Source organism: Podarcis filfolensis (genome assembly GCF_964270895.1).
Source record: "Podarcis filfolensis genome assembly, chromosome: 1".
Taxonomy (NCBI): domain Eukaryota; kingdom Metazoa; phylum Chordata; class Lepidosauria; order Squamata; family Lacertidae; genus Podarcis; species Podarcis filfolensis.
In genome coordinates, this window is record NC_139604.1 from 104826074 (window position 1) to 104841119 (window position 15046).

Here is a 15046-nt window from a genome sequence, read left to right on the forward strand (position 1 = left end):
AGAAAGAGAATAATGGGGAATCAATTACAGCCCTGCTCCTGAGCCATCAGGCACTGGTTTCTGCCACTGCCGAGAAAAAGTGAAAGCGCAGGCCCAGCCAGAAGGAGAAAAAGGGTTGAGATGTGCAGCCTCACCTAATCTCTGCCTGAGCCTGGGGTGATGTTTGGGAGTGGGTGTGTGGAGGGGAGGCCATTCTAATGAGTGTGAACCGACCCCAGGACCGTAGCACCAAGTAATCACTATAATTTACGAGGCAGTAAAGGTAAAGGGACCCCTGACCATTAGGTCCAGTCGTGGCAGACTTGGGTTGTGGCGCTCATCTCGCTTTACTGGCCGAGGGAGCCGGCGTACAGCTTCCGGGTCATGTGGCCAGACTAAGCCGCTTCTGGCGAACCAGAGCAGCGCACGGAAACGCCGTTTACCTTCCCGCTGGAGCAGTACCTATTTATCTACTTGCACTTTGACGTGCTTTTGAACTGCTAGGTTGGCAGGAGCAGGGACCGAGCAACGGGAGCTCACCCCGTTGCGGGGATTCGAACCGCTGACCTTCTGATCGGCAAGTCCTAGGCTCTGTGGTTTAACCCACAGCGCCACCCTTACGAGGCAGTAGTTGCTCACTAATGGCAAAGACAGTGCCATCATGTCAGGTGATGTCACAGCATGGGCGCCTATGAGTTGAACTGAAGGGTATCGTGGGAAGCAGCAGGTAGAAGTATCTCTGGGCCTGTTCTCTTGTCTAATTTGGGGAGCAGTTGTTTTGAGACTTTGTATGTAGTTGAGGATGACCCATGCAGTACAGCAAACAGGTTACTAGGGATAACACATATCCCTGTGTGCAGGGTCACAGAGGTGTGTTGTGATCATCTGGCTGGGCAGTCCAGTGTTTGCTGTAGTGGGCACATTGACCTCCCCACTCAAATGATGTCCCCTTGTGCCACTTTTACTTTCTTCCATTCCCTCCTATCCCAGAAAATATGTGATTATGTTCAACGACACAGTGGAGGTAAGGAGCCTTGCCCCTACCTCTTAACACTGGGTTTGTGAAATGGCTCTGGGAAGACGTTGGTCTGGAGCCCAGAGATAAAACCACTCCTCTTCTGGTCCTGCTGTTTGGTTTAGCATTATACCCAAATCCAGGTCTGTGGTTTTGCTCACTCCAAACAAACCACAAGCTGTAACTAAGGTTTGTTCTTAATTTACTGCTCATGATTTGTCTGGGGAAGGCAACCACAAGACCTGGTTCATAAGTAATGCGAAGTCAAACTATGATGTAGCATTCAGGTACATGAATGCTACATCCCCAGGCGGCGGGGAACAAAGTGGCCACAATTTTCACTCCATGCAGTTGCACATCCATGTGTTCATACTTTGCTTCCTATGTGCAAACTGGGCTATTTTGTGTGTGCGCATGCATGCTCTGGGCTGGGAAAAGGGGAACATGTCCCCTTCTTGTTCTGGTTACATCCATTAATAGCCAAATGGGCACAAACCTACATGGTGTACAACCACATGAGGCTATCAGTGGCCAACAGTAAAGATGTCTATATATTACCTCCAGGATCAGAGATGCCATGCCTCTGAATACTAGTAATGTATTTCACAGTGAGTAGGAAGAGAATACTATCCTCAGGTCCTGCGTATAGACTTCTCAAGAGGCATCAGGTTGGCCACTGTAGGAAGCAGGATACTGCATAGGCCTTTGTTGGTTTGATCCTGCAGGGTTAATCTTATGGTGAGGACAGAGGTGGATTTAGGGGAGTGCAACCAGTTCGCACGCACTGGCTGCTGATATATATATTTGTTGTTGTTTAGTTGTTTAGTCGTGTCCGACTCTTCGCGACCCCATGGACCAGAGCACGCCAGGCTCTCTATTATATATACGGTATATAATTTGCCATTAGTGTCACATTTGTATAATAACGCACTTAAAACGTCATATCTGCAGCTTTATAGGAGGTAAGGTAAGCTGTATCCAAGGTGCTGCTTTAAAGCCCAAAGTCTGCCACTGATGAGGACTCCTCTTCTTGGCACATGTTCCTGATGTGAGAACAGTTAGTTAGTTGTACCAATAGGAACGTTGTCCTCATTATTTAGGCCTGACATTTTACACTAGCTGGATTAGCTGATCTTAAGGGTCAGGGAGACAGGCATTGCAGGCAAAAGGTGCCTGTTACTACCAGAGCAACAGCAGGTTAAAGGAGTTGGACCCACACGCACCACCTCTGTTCTTGCAGTGACAGCAGTAGCTCAGCTGATTTCTGTCTTGGCTTAGCTTTGGCATGTATGTTGCAACTCCTTCACTCTTGCTTCGTTTCCATTGGTTGCAATGGGGGCATCTGCAATACAAGACAGCAAGTAGTGAGTGGAGAGTCAGGAGAGGATACAGGACAGGCAGGTCTGAGGAAGCAGACAGGCCTCTAGTTATTCATACAAGTCTGCCAATCTCTTGGTCATGCTTAAATGTGTAACTAAGACACAGGGCTTCGATATGTAATAACTCAGGTTTCCTAACATTGTATAAGGTTGCTCTTAGCTTAATCTCTGATTTTTTGAGTGGCACAGATATACTGTGTTTTTCCATGTATAAGACAACCCCTGTGTATAAGACAACCCCCTATTTTGGACTAAAGAAGCAACAGCAAAAAACATAGTTGTATACACGGAAAAATATGGTACTCGGGCTGCTTCCATACTAGGTTTTTTTTTTTGGTAAGGGTAAAATTGCCTCACCTTGTTCACTCAAATTTTACAACACGGATGTGTCTCTGTGATGTCATCCACAATTTGCAAACCTCCTGCATTTCCCCCAGAGCATCTTCCATTTGTTTTATTATTGCAGACAGTCTGTGTGCAGAAGAGCAATGCATTCTCCAAAGATATAGATGCCATTAGTGTTGCTCTTCCATCTTTTCCTTTTTCTAAGATGGAAGAGTAGCATTAATTGCCTGCTTGGTGTGGGAAGGTAAAACCCTATCACAGCTCAGCATACCTTTGTGGTGGACACAATTTTATAAAACAGTTAACATTTTAATTGGTCTTTTAATTACACCTACATCACTTTTCTAGCTGGATTGTTCAAAACAATACTAAAATATTTGCAAAGTACTGTGTAAATGAATTAGCACTATTATGATAATGTACAAAAGAAAAAGAAAAAGGCTTTATGGCCACTGGCATTTTAGCAATGTGTTTTCCCCCCTAATTAATTTTTTCCATTGTATACTCCTGATTCGAAATAAACATTATGCTTTGTTTTGTGGTATTTAATGGGTAGTTATAAAAAAAACCCCACACTTAAAAGAGTGGTGTCCAAACTTTTTTTTGATGAAGTGAAGGGCTGTGAGGGACAACTGTTGACCTTTTTTTAGGATTGATGTTATTGAGCTTTTTTTAGGATTTTACCCCAGGAAATAAACTAATAAACTGCCACAGGGGCCAGATTAGGCCCCCAAAACGAACTTTGGACATGCCTGGAGTAGGGGCTTAGTGCTAAATAATTAAATAATTTTAGTTTATTGTTTTTAAATGATCACTTGGAATCTCCTCCCCTCCAATAGTAACTCAAGTGATTTGAACCTTCACCCATTCTGCATCATACTGCTAGTGTAGATGGAACATAGTGGGTTGAGCATTCGGGGAAAGTGCAGGAGCTCCAGTAGTGTGGAAAGTTGATTGCAGTTCTGTAAGCTACAGTGCAAGAGCAAAGATTAATTAATATTACGTGTGCTTCAAAAAAAAAGTTGTGGGATCAGTGCTTCTCATGCATGCACTTTTTTTTAACAGCATCCACATGATGTCGTTGGCAGCAAAATGCCAGCCCATTCCTCCTCCTCCTCCTCTCCATTTAATCTGGGTCTACCCTTTTTTTTGGGAAATCCAATAAGTCAAAAGCAAACAAACAGATAACTATGATAGCCTAATAACACCTTGCAAATTAACCCCTATCTGGAAGAACACTAGGAGCTATCTATCTGGAAGTAAAAAAAATCCCACACTAACACATGTTTATATTTGTATGTGAAGGTAAATATTCTATATTGCATTTGCAGTATTCTGAAACTAGGCCAACAGAGCAATTCAAACCCCACTTAGGGCTTATCAGCCATCAGTGGCCCACAATGGCTCAATAATCTTGCCCTCCCTGCTTTTGGCTGCGAATGTGGCAGTGGTTCTGCTACTCCATCGAGCTCTGGCATAGGCAGTGCCAAGAGTGGTTTGTGCCTTAAGGCTGCAGTCCTGTACATACTGGGAATTCGTCTTCTAAGTACCCATGCCTAAGATTGCACTGTAGTCCCTATACACACTTACCTGGGAGTCATCTCCACTGAAAATTAAAAAAAACTTTTTTAACTTAAAATTTCTCCTCTTTGCAGGTTTGGTTTCAGAACCGAAGGGCCAAATGGCGGAAGAGGGAGAAATGCTGGGGCAGAAGCAGTGTAATGGCAGAATATGGGCTGTATGGTGCAATGGTACGTCACTCCATCCCACTGCCAGAATCCATCCTCAAATCGGCCAAGGATGGCATAATGGAATCCTGCGCTCCTTGGCTGTTGGGTAAGAGATTAACCTTGGGAATGGACCTATTTTGTCTAGCGTTTCTGGTAGGGTCCTGTCAGCGATGAAGGCAATAAAGCAGTTGGACCAGGGAAGTGTATAGGTAAACACAGAGATTACTGCTACGAGTATCAAGTTTGTCTAATACAGAGATGGAGAACTTGTTTCCCACCAGATGTTGCTGGACTGCAGCTCTTATAATTCCTGACCATGGCCATGCTGGCTGGAGCTGATGAGAGTTAAGAGTCCAACAACATTTGGAAACCACAAATTCCCCATACTAAAATTTGGTCATCTAGGGATTTGATACCCAGGGTCTAAGGTATGATTACCAATAGTGCATTATTTCCAAGGGGAAATTACGCTATTATACTTTATGGACTTCAAACCCCTTATTCTTAGGCCTGGTGCTTATACCGCACTCCAACAGCTATTTTGTGGTGAGTTCTCCTTGCCCATGCTGTGATGTATCAGGAGTTTTCATGCCCCTCCCAGATGTTCATGCTGGCTGCTGGCTGAGGATGTAGACTTTTGATAATGGTTGTGGTTCCTTAAACAAAACCCCACAACTTTATTGTGGCATGAGTCTTCATATGCAAGAGTCTGTTCTATCAGATGCATAAAGAGGAAGCATAGTGGGCAGTTGCCTATAGCAGATCATACAATAATAAATAGAGCAAAGGGTTGTATATATGCAGATATTAAGAGCTCTGCTGGAACAAACCAAAGACACTTCTAGTCTAACATTCTGTCCTATAGTAGTTGCTTCTAGGAAGTTTGCAAACAGGCCTTGAAGTCAATAGCCCTTCTCGCTGCCTAGTTTATGATATTCAGAGATAAAATGCATTTGAAGATGTCCTTGATATTTGTCTAATATGTTTTGGAAACTATCTAAACTAGTAGCCCTCAAAGTGGGTTTAGCAAATTTCCTCTTGCACTCCTGTTCCTTGCTTGGCTCTTCTCTTCTGCTTTTTCAAACTAATGCTACAAATAAAGTTAACTTATGGTTTCTTACAAATATGCTGCTTCATACTTCTGGCTACTATGTGAAACCCAGAGTGGAAAGAGAGGGGGTGTGTGTGGAAAGGGCTGCAAAGGATGTGTGAGAAGAAATCAGTAGCATTCTTCTCAGGCCTGTAGGCGATAGCATAACCAGAGTCCCCGCACCAGGGCCTTCTTCACATACAGTTATTGTGAGAAGCACATTGCCACCATTTTATCTCTGTTAGCGGAGAATTACCCAGTCCAATAGAGTTAGGTGGCCCTGTATCTCTGGGTTCTTCTTCGCCCACCCACTAGGCTGGAGTGGACAGCTCCTGCCGCTTTGATATCCTAGAATGTGTCTTCTGTATTAACAGCGTTTTGTGCATTTTTCAATAAGTGCAACTTCCTTTCCCAACTCCACTGCTGTCCCTGCTTGTGGACAACTTGTCCCAAACAGGATGCCCCATCCCATCAAAAATGCACAGACTTGGCATTATGCTTACGACTCAGGTGTAGTCATGCCTCATTGCAGCACTGGCCCCAGTTCCTCACCTAGTTTTGGCCTGTCTCTGCCAGAGAACTGGCCTGAGGTCCCCCTCATGCAGGGCCCAGAGCAATGAGCTCTCTGTGTGACTGCTGTTTGAAGCAAGGCTTTCTGCTTTTCCTTAATTCTGGCCTCTCTTTATCTTTACTGTTTTCAGTTCAAGATGGCTTTCCCATGCCCAGGCGCTTTTCTAAACCCGAATACCAACAATTCTTTTTAGGGATGCACAAAAAATCTCTGGAAGCAGCGGCTGAGGCAGGAAGGAAGCCAGAGGTGGAACGCCAGGCTCTGCCCAAGCTTGACAAGAGTGACAAGGAAGAAAGGGGCCCTGACTCCAAAACCACCATTTCCCAGGAGGAACTGAGAGAGAACAGCATTGCTGCCCTCAGGGCCAAAGCTCAGGAGCACAGCACCAAAGTCCTGGGGACCATCCCTGGAGATCCTCCTACGTCAATCAGGAAGCCAGAGAAAGAGGAAGAGGCAGCCACAGCGGAGGATGAACGGCAAATGGAAAAGTCAGATTTATCACAAGAGGAAGATAAGCTGATTTAGAAGGAAGGGGATGATAGGAATCAGCCATCCTCTCTAAGATTGACTCCTCTAGGAGCTACAACCTCCTCTCAGACTAACAGGGCCCCTCCTGCAGCCCCTACACACATGGAGGTAGGCCCCACTTGGTCCCTGTACATTCCAGGAAGCCACGGCCAAGGCCACGTTCCGTCAGGTGTGTCTATAGAGACTGGTTTCCCTCGGGAGCATATTGCCCCTGCAGTCCCTGTCCTCAGGAGCACTCTCGCTCTACGTCCCTGCATTTCAAGGAAAAGGGGAGGTGGGAATCGTGTACCGTCTTAGTCGGAGAGGTAAACCAAGCTAGGATTTTTTCCTTCAACACCAGCCATTAAACCAATGTTGGGTCTTTCCCCCTTATTCAACCTCTGTTGTCCCATTCTCATCCTCATCCTAAAAAGAAGTATTTCTGTCATTTCACCGTATGTACGACAGGCAGTCTCTTTCTCCTTGTCTCAGTCAGGTTGTTAGCTTTTTCAGAAGAAGAATTACCTTTTCTTTTTATATGTTAATGTATACATGTTTTGAACTGCCCATTGCTTAGCATTGAGGCCAAGTTTTTTTTTTTTTTTTAAAATAGGAAGCCAGCCACTCCTTTCTCCAAAAGTCAGGCCAAATTTAAAACTGGCCAGGTGGCAACCCTACCTCAGATCAAGTCTCTTTCTCACTGCGGTATCAACATTGTAGTTGATTAAAGAGGCCCAGGCACCCTTCCAGTGCAATGTGAATTTTCCGTGGAGAATATACACCCCTGTTGTGACTTGCTTATGGCACCCAGACTGCTACATTCCAAAATCCTGACCTGCTCTCCTCAGGTGGCTATACTGTTTTCTGTTTTAGCCCAGATTGTTCAAGGAAAATTCTGTTAAAACTATTACTTTGACTCTTCCATAAAAGTCTTTCCTAAAGGAGGCCTCATTTGTTCTGAAATGGAAAAGGAGCAATTAATTACTGAAAAGAGAGGTATGCTGTGGTTGCTCGGGTATTTTATATTGTCTGAGGTGGAAGCCTTGCCTCCTCGTTCCAATTTGGGATGTAAGATCTGATAGGGTTAGGTGGTGATGAGAAAAATGCACTCTGAATACACTCGTGTCACATAACATATCCTAGGAGTTACATGTAGCATTTAAAACCAGCCAGGGCTTTCCCTTGTGAACCTTGGCTCAGTTTAAGTCAGGGCTGGAGTTAAACAGTTGGTTCATGTTTCTCCAATAGAAGTCAATAATAAGTGGAGAATCACAGCCATCCTACCAGTAGCCAAATTTATAGGGGAGGGACATTACCGGTAAGTTTTTCACCTGCGTTTTAGAATACTAAGAGTCCGAGAGATGTGCTTAGGTCAGCGCTTGGCTCTCAGATGAAAGTGAGAACTGGCTTTATTGGTGATCGTTCATTCACACATGCACGTCATCGCTTGATGCTGCAGTCATCAAATGATGTGTGAAATAGCCTATCTGGGGCAGACTGCTTGGGTGCACTTCCCCAATGCTACTCATGCGCAGCGAAAATATTAGCTGAACAATTTGTCCGATGTAAGTAGCATGAAATAAAGCACTAATGGACATCTTGGTGTCCCCAAAAAAGAAAATTCACATATCCCGTTACCTTCATAGGCAATTGACTCAGACACTGAGATGAAGTTATGTACACAATGCCATAAGAAATTGCCTCAATTCCATGACAACATTGCTCTCCTATCCTTTTTTCTGTGAAGGCCCCTGGACAGCAAGTGTCACATTCCCTTTCCCTGTCCTTGTTTCCAGCAAGAGCTGTTTTTACCTGAAGTTGTTGTTTTGGTTATGATTGATCTTTCCTCCCTACATAACCCCATTCTGCCTATGTCCCAGTTCTTTGGCGTCTTAGATTATAGCACTCAGTATGTAAATAATGTATATATGGTGAGAAAAGTTGGTATTTGAGGTGTTTAAGATACAAAGTTGTAACAACTAGTCATTTGAAACCTGTGATTTTTTTGTGCCATTTTCTGTAAAGATATAAATCAGAATAAAACCGAACTAAAGATGAGCAAAACTAATGTGGTTGTGCACATGTCCTGAGGGGTCTGCGGGATGCGGGTGGCACTGTGGTCTACACCACTGAGTCTCTTGGGCTTGCCGATTGGAAGGTTGGCAGTTCAAATCCCCGCGATGGGGTGAGCTCCCATTGCTCTGTCCCAGCTTCTGCCAACCTAGCAGTTTGAAAGCATGCCAGTGCAAGTAGATAAATAGGTACCACTGTGGCAGGATGGTAAATGGCATTTCCATGTGCTGTGGCACTCATCACAGTGTCCTGTTGCACCAGAAGTGGTTTAGTCATGCTGGCCACATGACCCGGAAAGCTGTCTGTGGAAAAATGCTGGCTCCCTTGGCCTGAAAGCAAGATGAGCGCCGCACCCCATAGTCGCCTTTGACTGGACTTAACCATCCGGGGTTCTTTATCTTTACCTTTTACCTTAAAGGGTTTGCATGTAAAATGGATGTCCAAACTCTATTGGCATACATACACTAGAGACTAGATATTCTGATGTGGGGCTGCCTGCAAGCATAGCAGGAAAAACTGGGGGGGGGGGAAAGCAGATAAATATAATAAATATAAAAACACAAAGATACTTTGTGCCAGAACCCCATAGTTGTTGTTGTTTAGCTGTTCAGTCGTGTCTGACTCTTCGTGACCCCATGGACCAGGGCACACCAGGCACTCCTGTCTTCCACTGCCTCCCGCAGTTTGGTCAAACTCATAGTTACCCTTCACATTTACTTCATGTACATATTTTGTGCTACTGAGTGACCTCCTTTTATTAGTATCAACAATGTGGAAGACATAAACAATATTCATATAGCTCTGTAGTAAACTAAGCATAATAGGCTATGGACCATTGTTAGTTCTATTCCTTGTGTAATATGTTGGGCTGCGACAGTGGAGATACAGAGAATTAACAAAGACCAAACAACTGAACACAATTATTTGAAGTATCCTTTGCCTGGTGTTGTATTGGGACAAGTACTCAGACTATGGAGAGCCGTGAATCCTGCCTAACTTAGCTATACCTCCTCCAAAAAATATTGTTATGCCCTGAACTAGAACCGCGATAAATCAAGAAGCAGCATTACATGACTCAGTTTCCTTGGAATGAGAGAGTTGGTAAGCGCTGAAAATATATGAGATCTTACATGTTATTTACAAATATATGAAGCAGCGTATATTAAGAACAACTAGATCCCTAAACGAAGGCAGCATAACTACTAATCCTGCATCTGATCTCCAAAGATCAACTGTACCCAATGATTCTTTATGTTCAGACAACTGCAACTAAAAGTCGCAGCAACCTATGTTCACACTTAAACTGCAGAACTGATAGCTTTTTCTGGTCTCAGACTGCACTCAACAGGTAGACTGCCTATTATGTTGCCCATGACCCCCTAGGGGAGGAAGTGGGGGCTATACATTCAATAAATAAATAAAATATTATAAATGCAACCCCCAGACAAAGGCTAAGGGGACAGATTGCTTCTTCACTTGACATCCCACCAGAGTATTCTCACTCCAACACTTAGCACCTTGAACATTCGGAAGTGGTCAAATACATTATCTCAGTAATCCTTGTAACATCTCTCTAAGCTGGGTCTGAATGATTATTTTCCTATTGCAAAGGAAAAGGACCAAGGGCTGGAAAGAGGGTAGCTTAATAAAGGCATCTTTTTGAGTGATTCATTGAAGAAACAAAATCTGAGCAACAGACTTTCTGGTTCCTGAACTACTCCATTCTAACCCCTCCATCTTTCGTCTCCTTATTTTAACTTCTGTGTATATAACAGTCAAACATATGTACAAACAGATTAACATTATAATTATAAATCAAAGATTGGTTAGAAGTGCAAATTCAGGTAAGTGAGAGCCAAATAAAGTACAAGAAAGAATGAAGACAGCACCAATTAACCTTCTGCTCTTCACTATTGATCTGAACTGCATGTCTGACCTGGCATCAAGTGTTCTTTTTAACGTCTCCTGCCTTGCATTTATTTAGAAGAATATGCACCTTCTTTTTATAAGATTTATATGTAAAAAAGGACCAGGTTCGCCTTGCGCCTTCATGATACACCTTAAGTGCCAGGCAAAAATGTTCCTCTTTAACCAGGCCTCTGGCTGATTGACGTCCAACGCCCTTTGAAAATGTGTTGGGGAGGGGGATTTATTCGGCTGTTTTTGTTTTTATTACGTATTTTGTGGTTTTATATTGTGGTTTTATGTTGTAAACACCCTCAGACCTGTCGTTATAAGGTGGTATACACATTTAATAAGTGATAAAAATATCAAAGCTGCTAGCCACAATGTCATTTTTTAACATATACTGCAGCATGAGGCTATCTTTTACCTCCACTCTCAGAGGCAGTGTGAGAGGAGGCTGCCTCAGAGACTCATGGCAGCACCAGGCCAGCTTCTCCTCTTGGAATGTAAACCCCAAACCAAAAAAAGCTTCCTTGCATGTGTCCACCAGAGGGCAACACTTTCTCTTGCATGAGTTCGCAAAGGGTTTCCAACCAAACGCTGCAATGGATGGCATGAAAAAAGGGTTTTGTTTATGTGGGAAAGTTGGAATTGCCTGCTTTGTTGTAGCCACTTGAGGTAACTTTTAGCAGAACAGAATTTGTTGTTGTTGTTGTTGTTGTTGTTATTATTATTATTATTATTATTATTAATACATTGCTCTTCATCTAAAGATCACAGGGAGGTTTACATAATAACAAACACACACACACCCTCCCAGTTTAAAAGGTAATAAATTGTTTAATTAGCCAAAGGTCTGGGAGAAGAGGAATGTTTTTGCCAGTTGAGCGTCCTCGGGGAGCCACCACAGAAAAGGCCTGTTCTCTTGTTGCTGCCCCTTGGACCTCTTGTGAACGAGGCACATGAAGAAGGGCCTCTGATGATAATTGCAGGGTGCGGGGTGGTTCATATGGAGAGAGGCAGTCCTTGAGGTATTGAGATATTGTGGTCCTGAGCTGTTTAAGGCTTTATAGGTCAAAGATAGTACTTTGAATGGGGCCTGGTAACTAATTGGCAGCCAGTGAGTCAGGCCAAGATGGGAGTTATATACGGTACTTAAACCGTCTTGCGCAGGTGAGCAACCCAGCTGCTGAATTCTGCAGCAGTTGAAGTTTTTCTGAAATATTTTCAGAGGGAGCTCCAAGTATAACATGCTGAGCCACCAGCTGAAGCTGATGGAAGGCATTCCATGCCACTGAGACCACCTGAACCTCAAGAAACACCACAGGACCCACAAATTGCCCCCCAGCTTAATACCCACTCCTTCAGAGGGAATGTAACCCCATCAAATGCAGATAACCTCCTGTCTATCCAGTCTAGGGAACCACCCACTAACAGTGTCTCAGGCTCATCTGGGTTGAGCTTCAGTTTATTGGCTCTCAACCAGTCCATTACCAAGGCATGACAACGGTCCAGCATATCCGCTGCCACACCTGCAGATGTAAAGGAAAAGCAGAGCTGTATATCATCAGCAAATTGCTGACAATGAACTCCCAAACTCTGGATGACTCTATTCAGTGGTTTCATGTAGATTAAACAGCATGTGGTATAAAATTGAGCCCCAAAGACAGTGGCACCCTGTGTGATGCCAAAATCTGGTGACAAATAAATGTTTAACGGAAGTAATTTCTCCTGTTCCTCAAGTCCTGTGAAGAACCTGCTTTCCAAACCTCAATTTCTTGCATCAGGATTAAAGGTATGAACGCCCTTTTCATATCTGCTAAGGACTGGCCCGCCTATGAGGCAAAGTGAGGCGACTGCCTCAGGTGGCAGGATCCATAGGGGCAGCAGATCCTGATGTAAATCTTTATTCCCACCCCCTTGTTCCTGATGTACGGTAGATCTTCACTTGCTCCTTCTTCCCTGGTTCCCTGGTGGGGAGTGGAGTGCTCTTTTGTGGTTCACAACAGGTGCCAAAATGCCTCTGCTAGATGTAAAATGTTATCCAGTGTTTATTCATTTGTCCTTGATTTGTTCTGGTGCAAGAAGGGGCTGTAACTTTGCAGAGCATATGTGACTGGTACAGTAGCAGAGAGAAACTGGTTTAGCTGGTTTGGCACTTGCAGAACAAATTAAAGCTGTGGAAAAAAAGAAACTGCCTAAGGCCATCTGGGAATTGGCAGCAGATGCTGGAGCTGGGATATGACTGCAAGGCACCTTGTCTTACGCTCGAAACTGCTAAGTTTACTTCCCTATAAGGCTGAGAATGTTGAAAACCATAATGTAAACCTATTATCTTGTTTTTGTTTTTAAAAATAGCATTAAATTAAGCACAGAGGGATTGGAATAGAAAGTGAAGAGTCAGGGCCCCTAAGACAGCTTCCAGAGCAAAAACACAAAAATCCAATAAGATAAGATAATTTATTATGGTTAAAGACCAGCTCACATAACATAACACAATAAAAACAGCGTTCATAAAGATAAAATATACAGGCGGCGCAGATTGCAGCAGTAGCTCATGAGTTAAAATTGAGATATATACATACACCTGTACAACTGAGGTTTGGGCTACCATAAAAAATTGACCCTGAGGTGCCCCAAAGGGCGACTTCAGCATTTCCCTAGTAAGCTATTTTATTCTAGAGGATGATCTGTGCCTACAAATCTGGGCGCAGAATCTGGCTACCAGCCAGGTCGTCTTCTGATCTTTGCCTAAGAGGAGAAAAGTTTAGACTTGTCTGAAAGATCGGTGAGCCTCTTCAGCAAAGGATCAATGGTGACTCTATGAATCTCAACATAAAAAGGACATCTAAAAATATATATGTTCGGGGCTTCCTATTTCCCCTAATGGGCAGGCGCAAAGTCTCTGTGTGTACGGGACTCTTCCATAGGAGCCTTCCAGAACCGGTGAGGGCAAGGCCGAGCTTCTAGCAAGAGTAAAAGCCGTTCTTGTGTTTCTGGATGTGTAGAAATAGAGATATGTTGCTAGAGCGGCTACATATCTCCCCTTTGCTATGATTTTATAATTGGGGACCCTTGTACAGTCCTGTTGTCTCTCTGTGTCCATGATTCTTTGCCTAACCACAGATCTAGCTTGGCCCAGGCCCATAGTTATGAGGGTTTGGGGAGCAAAAAAATTCAATAAAAATAATGTGATTAAAATAAATGCAATACATCAGTGTACAGCACAATCCTATACGTGACTATTCAGAAGAAAGCACAATTGAATTCAGTGGGACTTATTTGTCCTGGATAAGTGAGCAGAGAAGACTGCAGCAGAAATAATTGAAAGAACAGAAAGATATGGCCTCTGTGGGAGGATTACACTTTGCAAAAACCACATATTGGGATAGCCCATATGTGTCACTTTTTATTTATTTAACAGGGAGGTGTAGGGCAATGTAAAGAGCCTTTAAAAACAATAGAGAACAATCATTAGAATTGTTTTTAAGAGGCTTTCAAATATTGCTCCTTCTTGTCAAAATTTGTCATTCTATACGAGTGCCATTCGAAACAACGCGCCACACAAAGTTGCATGTCACACAAAGTTGTATGCCCTCCTGGAAAATAACTCTAATATGCCTGCCGAATAAGCCTAAAATTATCGGCAGTTCACTACAGGATATGGAGAAGGCAGGATGGGCAAAAGGACATGAGAAAAAAAGAGTATGCACATCTGATTTAAGTGCGACCGCACATGTGTGCGTCACAGCGACCTGGAAGTGGCAGGGAAAGGGGGCATAATGGGGTAGAGGTGGAACGGGTTCAGGAACATAACCTGAGTGTAAATCGGTTGTTGGCTGAACATGAGGAAAAAGAAGAAGCCTGTAGCAAAGATACAAATATAACTGCTGGAATGGCAACAGTTAAGACCCGTGACTTTCTTACTTTCTAGAGCCAGGGAACCCTTTTCTACATCTGGCAAGGAATCCCTGCCCATCTTCTGTGGATCTCCTGCACAAGGGATTGTGGGAACTGTCCTAGGTCACATGATTGTTCATATCGGAACAGTGGGCCTGTTCGTTGTTGTGCCACTTGCATCCAACACATTGCTGGGAATGTTCAGTGGTTGTAGGCGAACTATCATTCAGGGAAACATGCCTGCTGCGATTGGTCTTGTCACTGAGAAAACTGTGATAAATTTCCAAGAAACCCCTGGGTTTCCTGGAAAAACACAGCACCAAAGCTATTGCGGCAGGGGAACTACATCTGCCAGTGTCTTTAATGTTTGTTCTGGAAAAGCAAGTGCAGGAGTATAAGAATAAACTGGACTAGGGGCCTCTTTTCCTTTTATCACGAACTGGCACACTGCAATCTACATGTTACATACCCCAGTGCATGCTGTACTTCACAAGCAGATTATTTTTTCCCCGTAATCCTGTGACCCCGTATCTATTGCAGAGTAGTTACTAG

At 43.7% G+C, this 15046-nt stretch overlaps 1 protein-coding gene across 1 annotated transcript in view; it reads left to right on the top strand.

The window, feature by feature from the left end:
• The window catches only part of VSX2 (visual system homeobox 2), a gene marked incomplete at its 5' end in the record, with an annotated part of 33150 nt that extends 24470 nt beyond the window's left edge, over positions 1-8680 (top strand). The window contains 2 exons of the mRNA XM_083618095.1: positions 4374-4554; positions 6240-8680. Coding sequence (XP_083474221.1) covers positions 4374-4554; positions 6240-6634 — 576 coding nt within the window. The 3' untranslated portion in view covers positions 6635-8680. The remainder of the gene's footprint in view (positions 1-4373; positions 4555-6239) is intronic.
• Positions 8681-15046: the final 6366 nt, after the last annotated feature.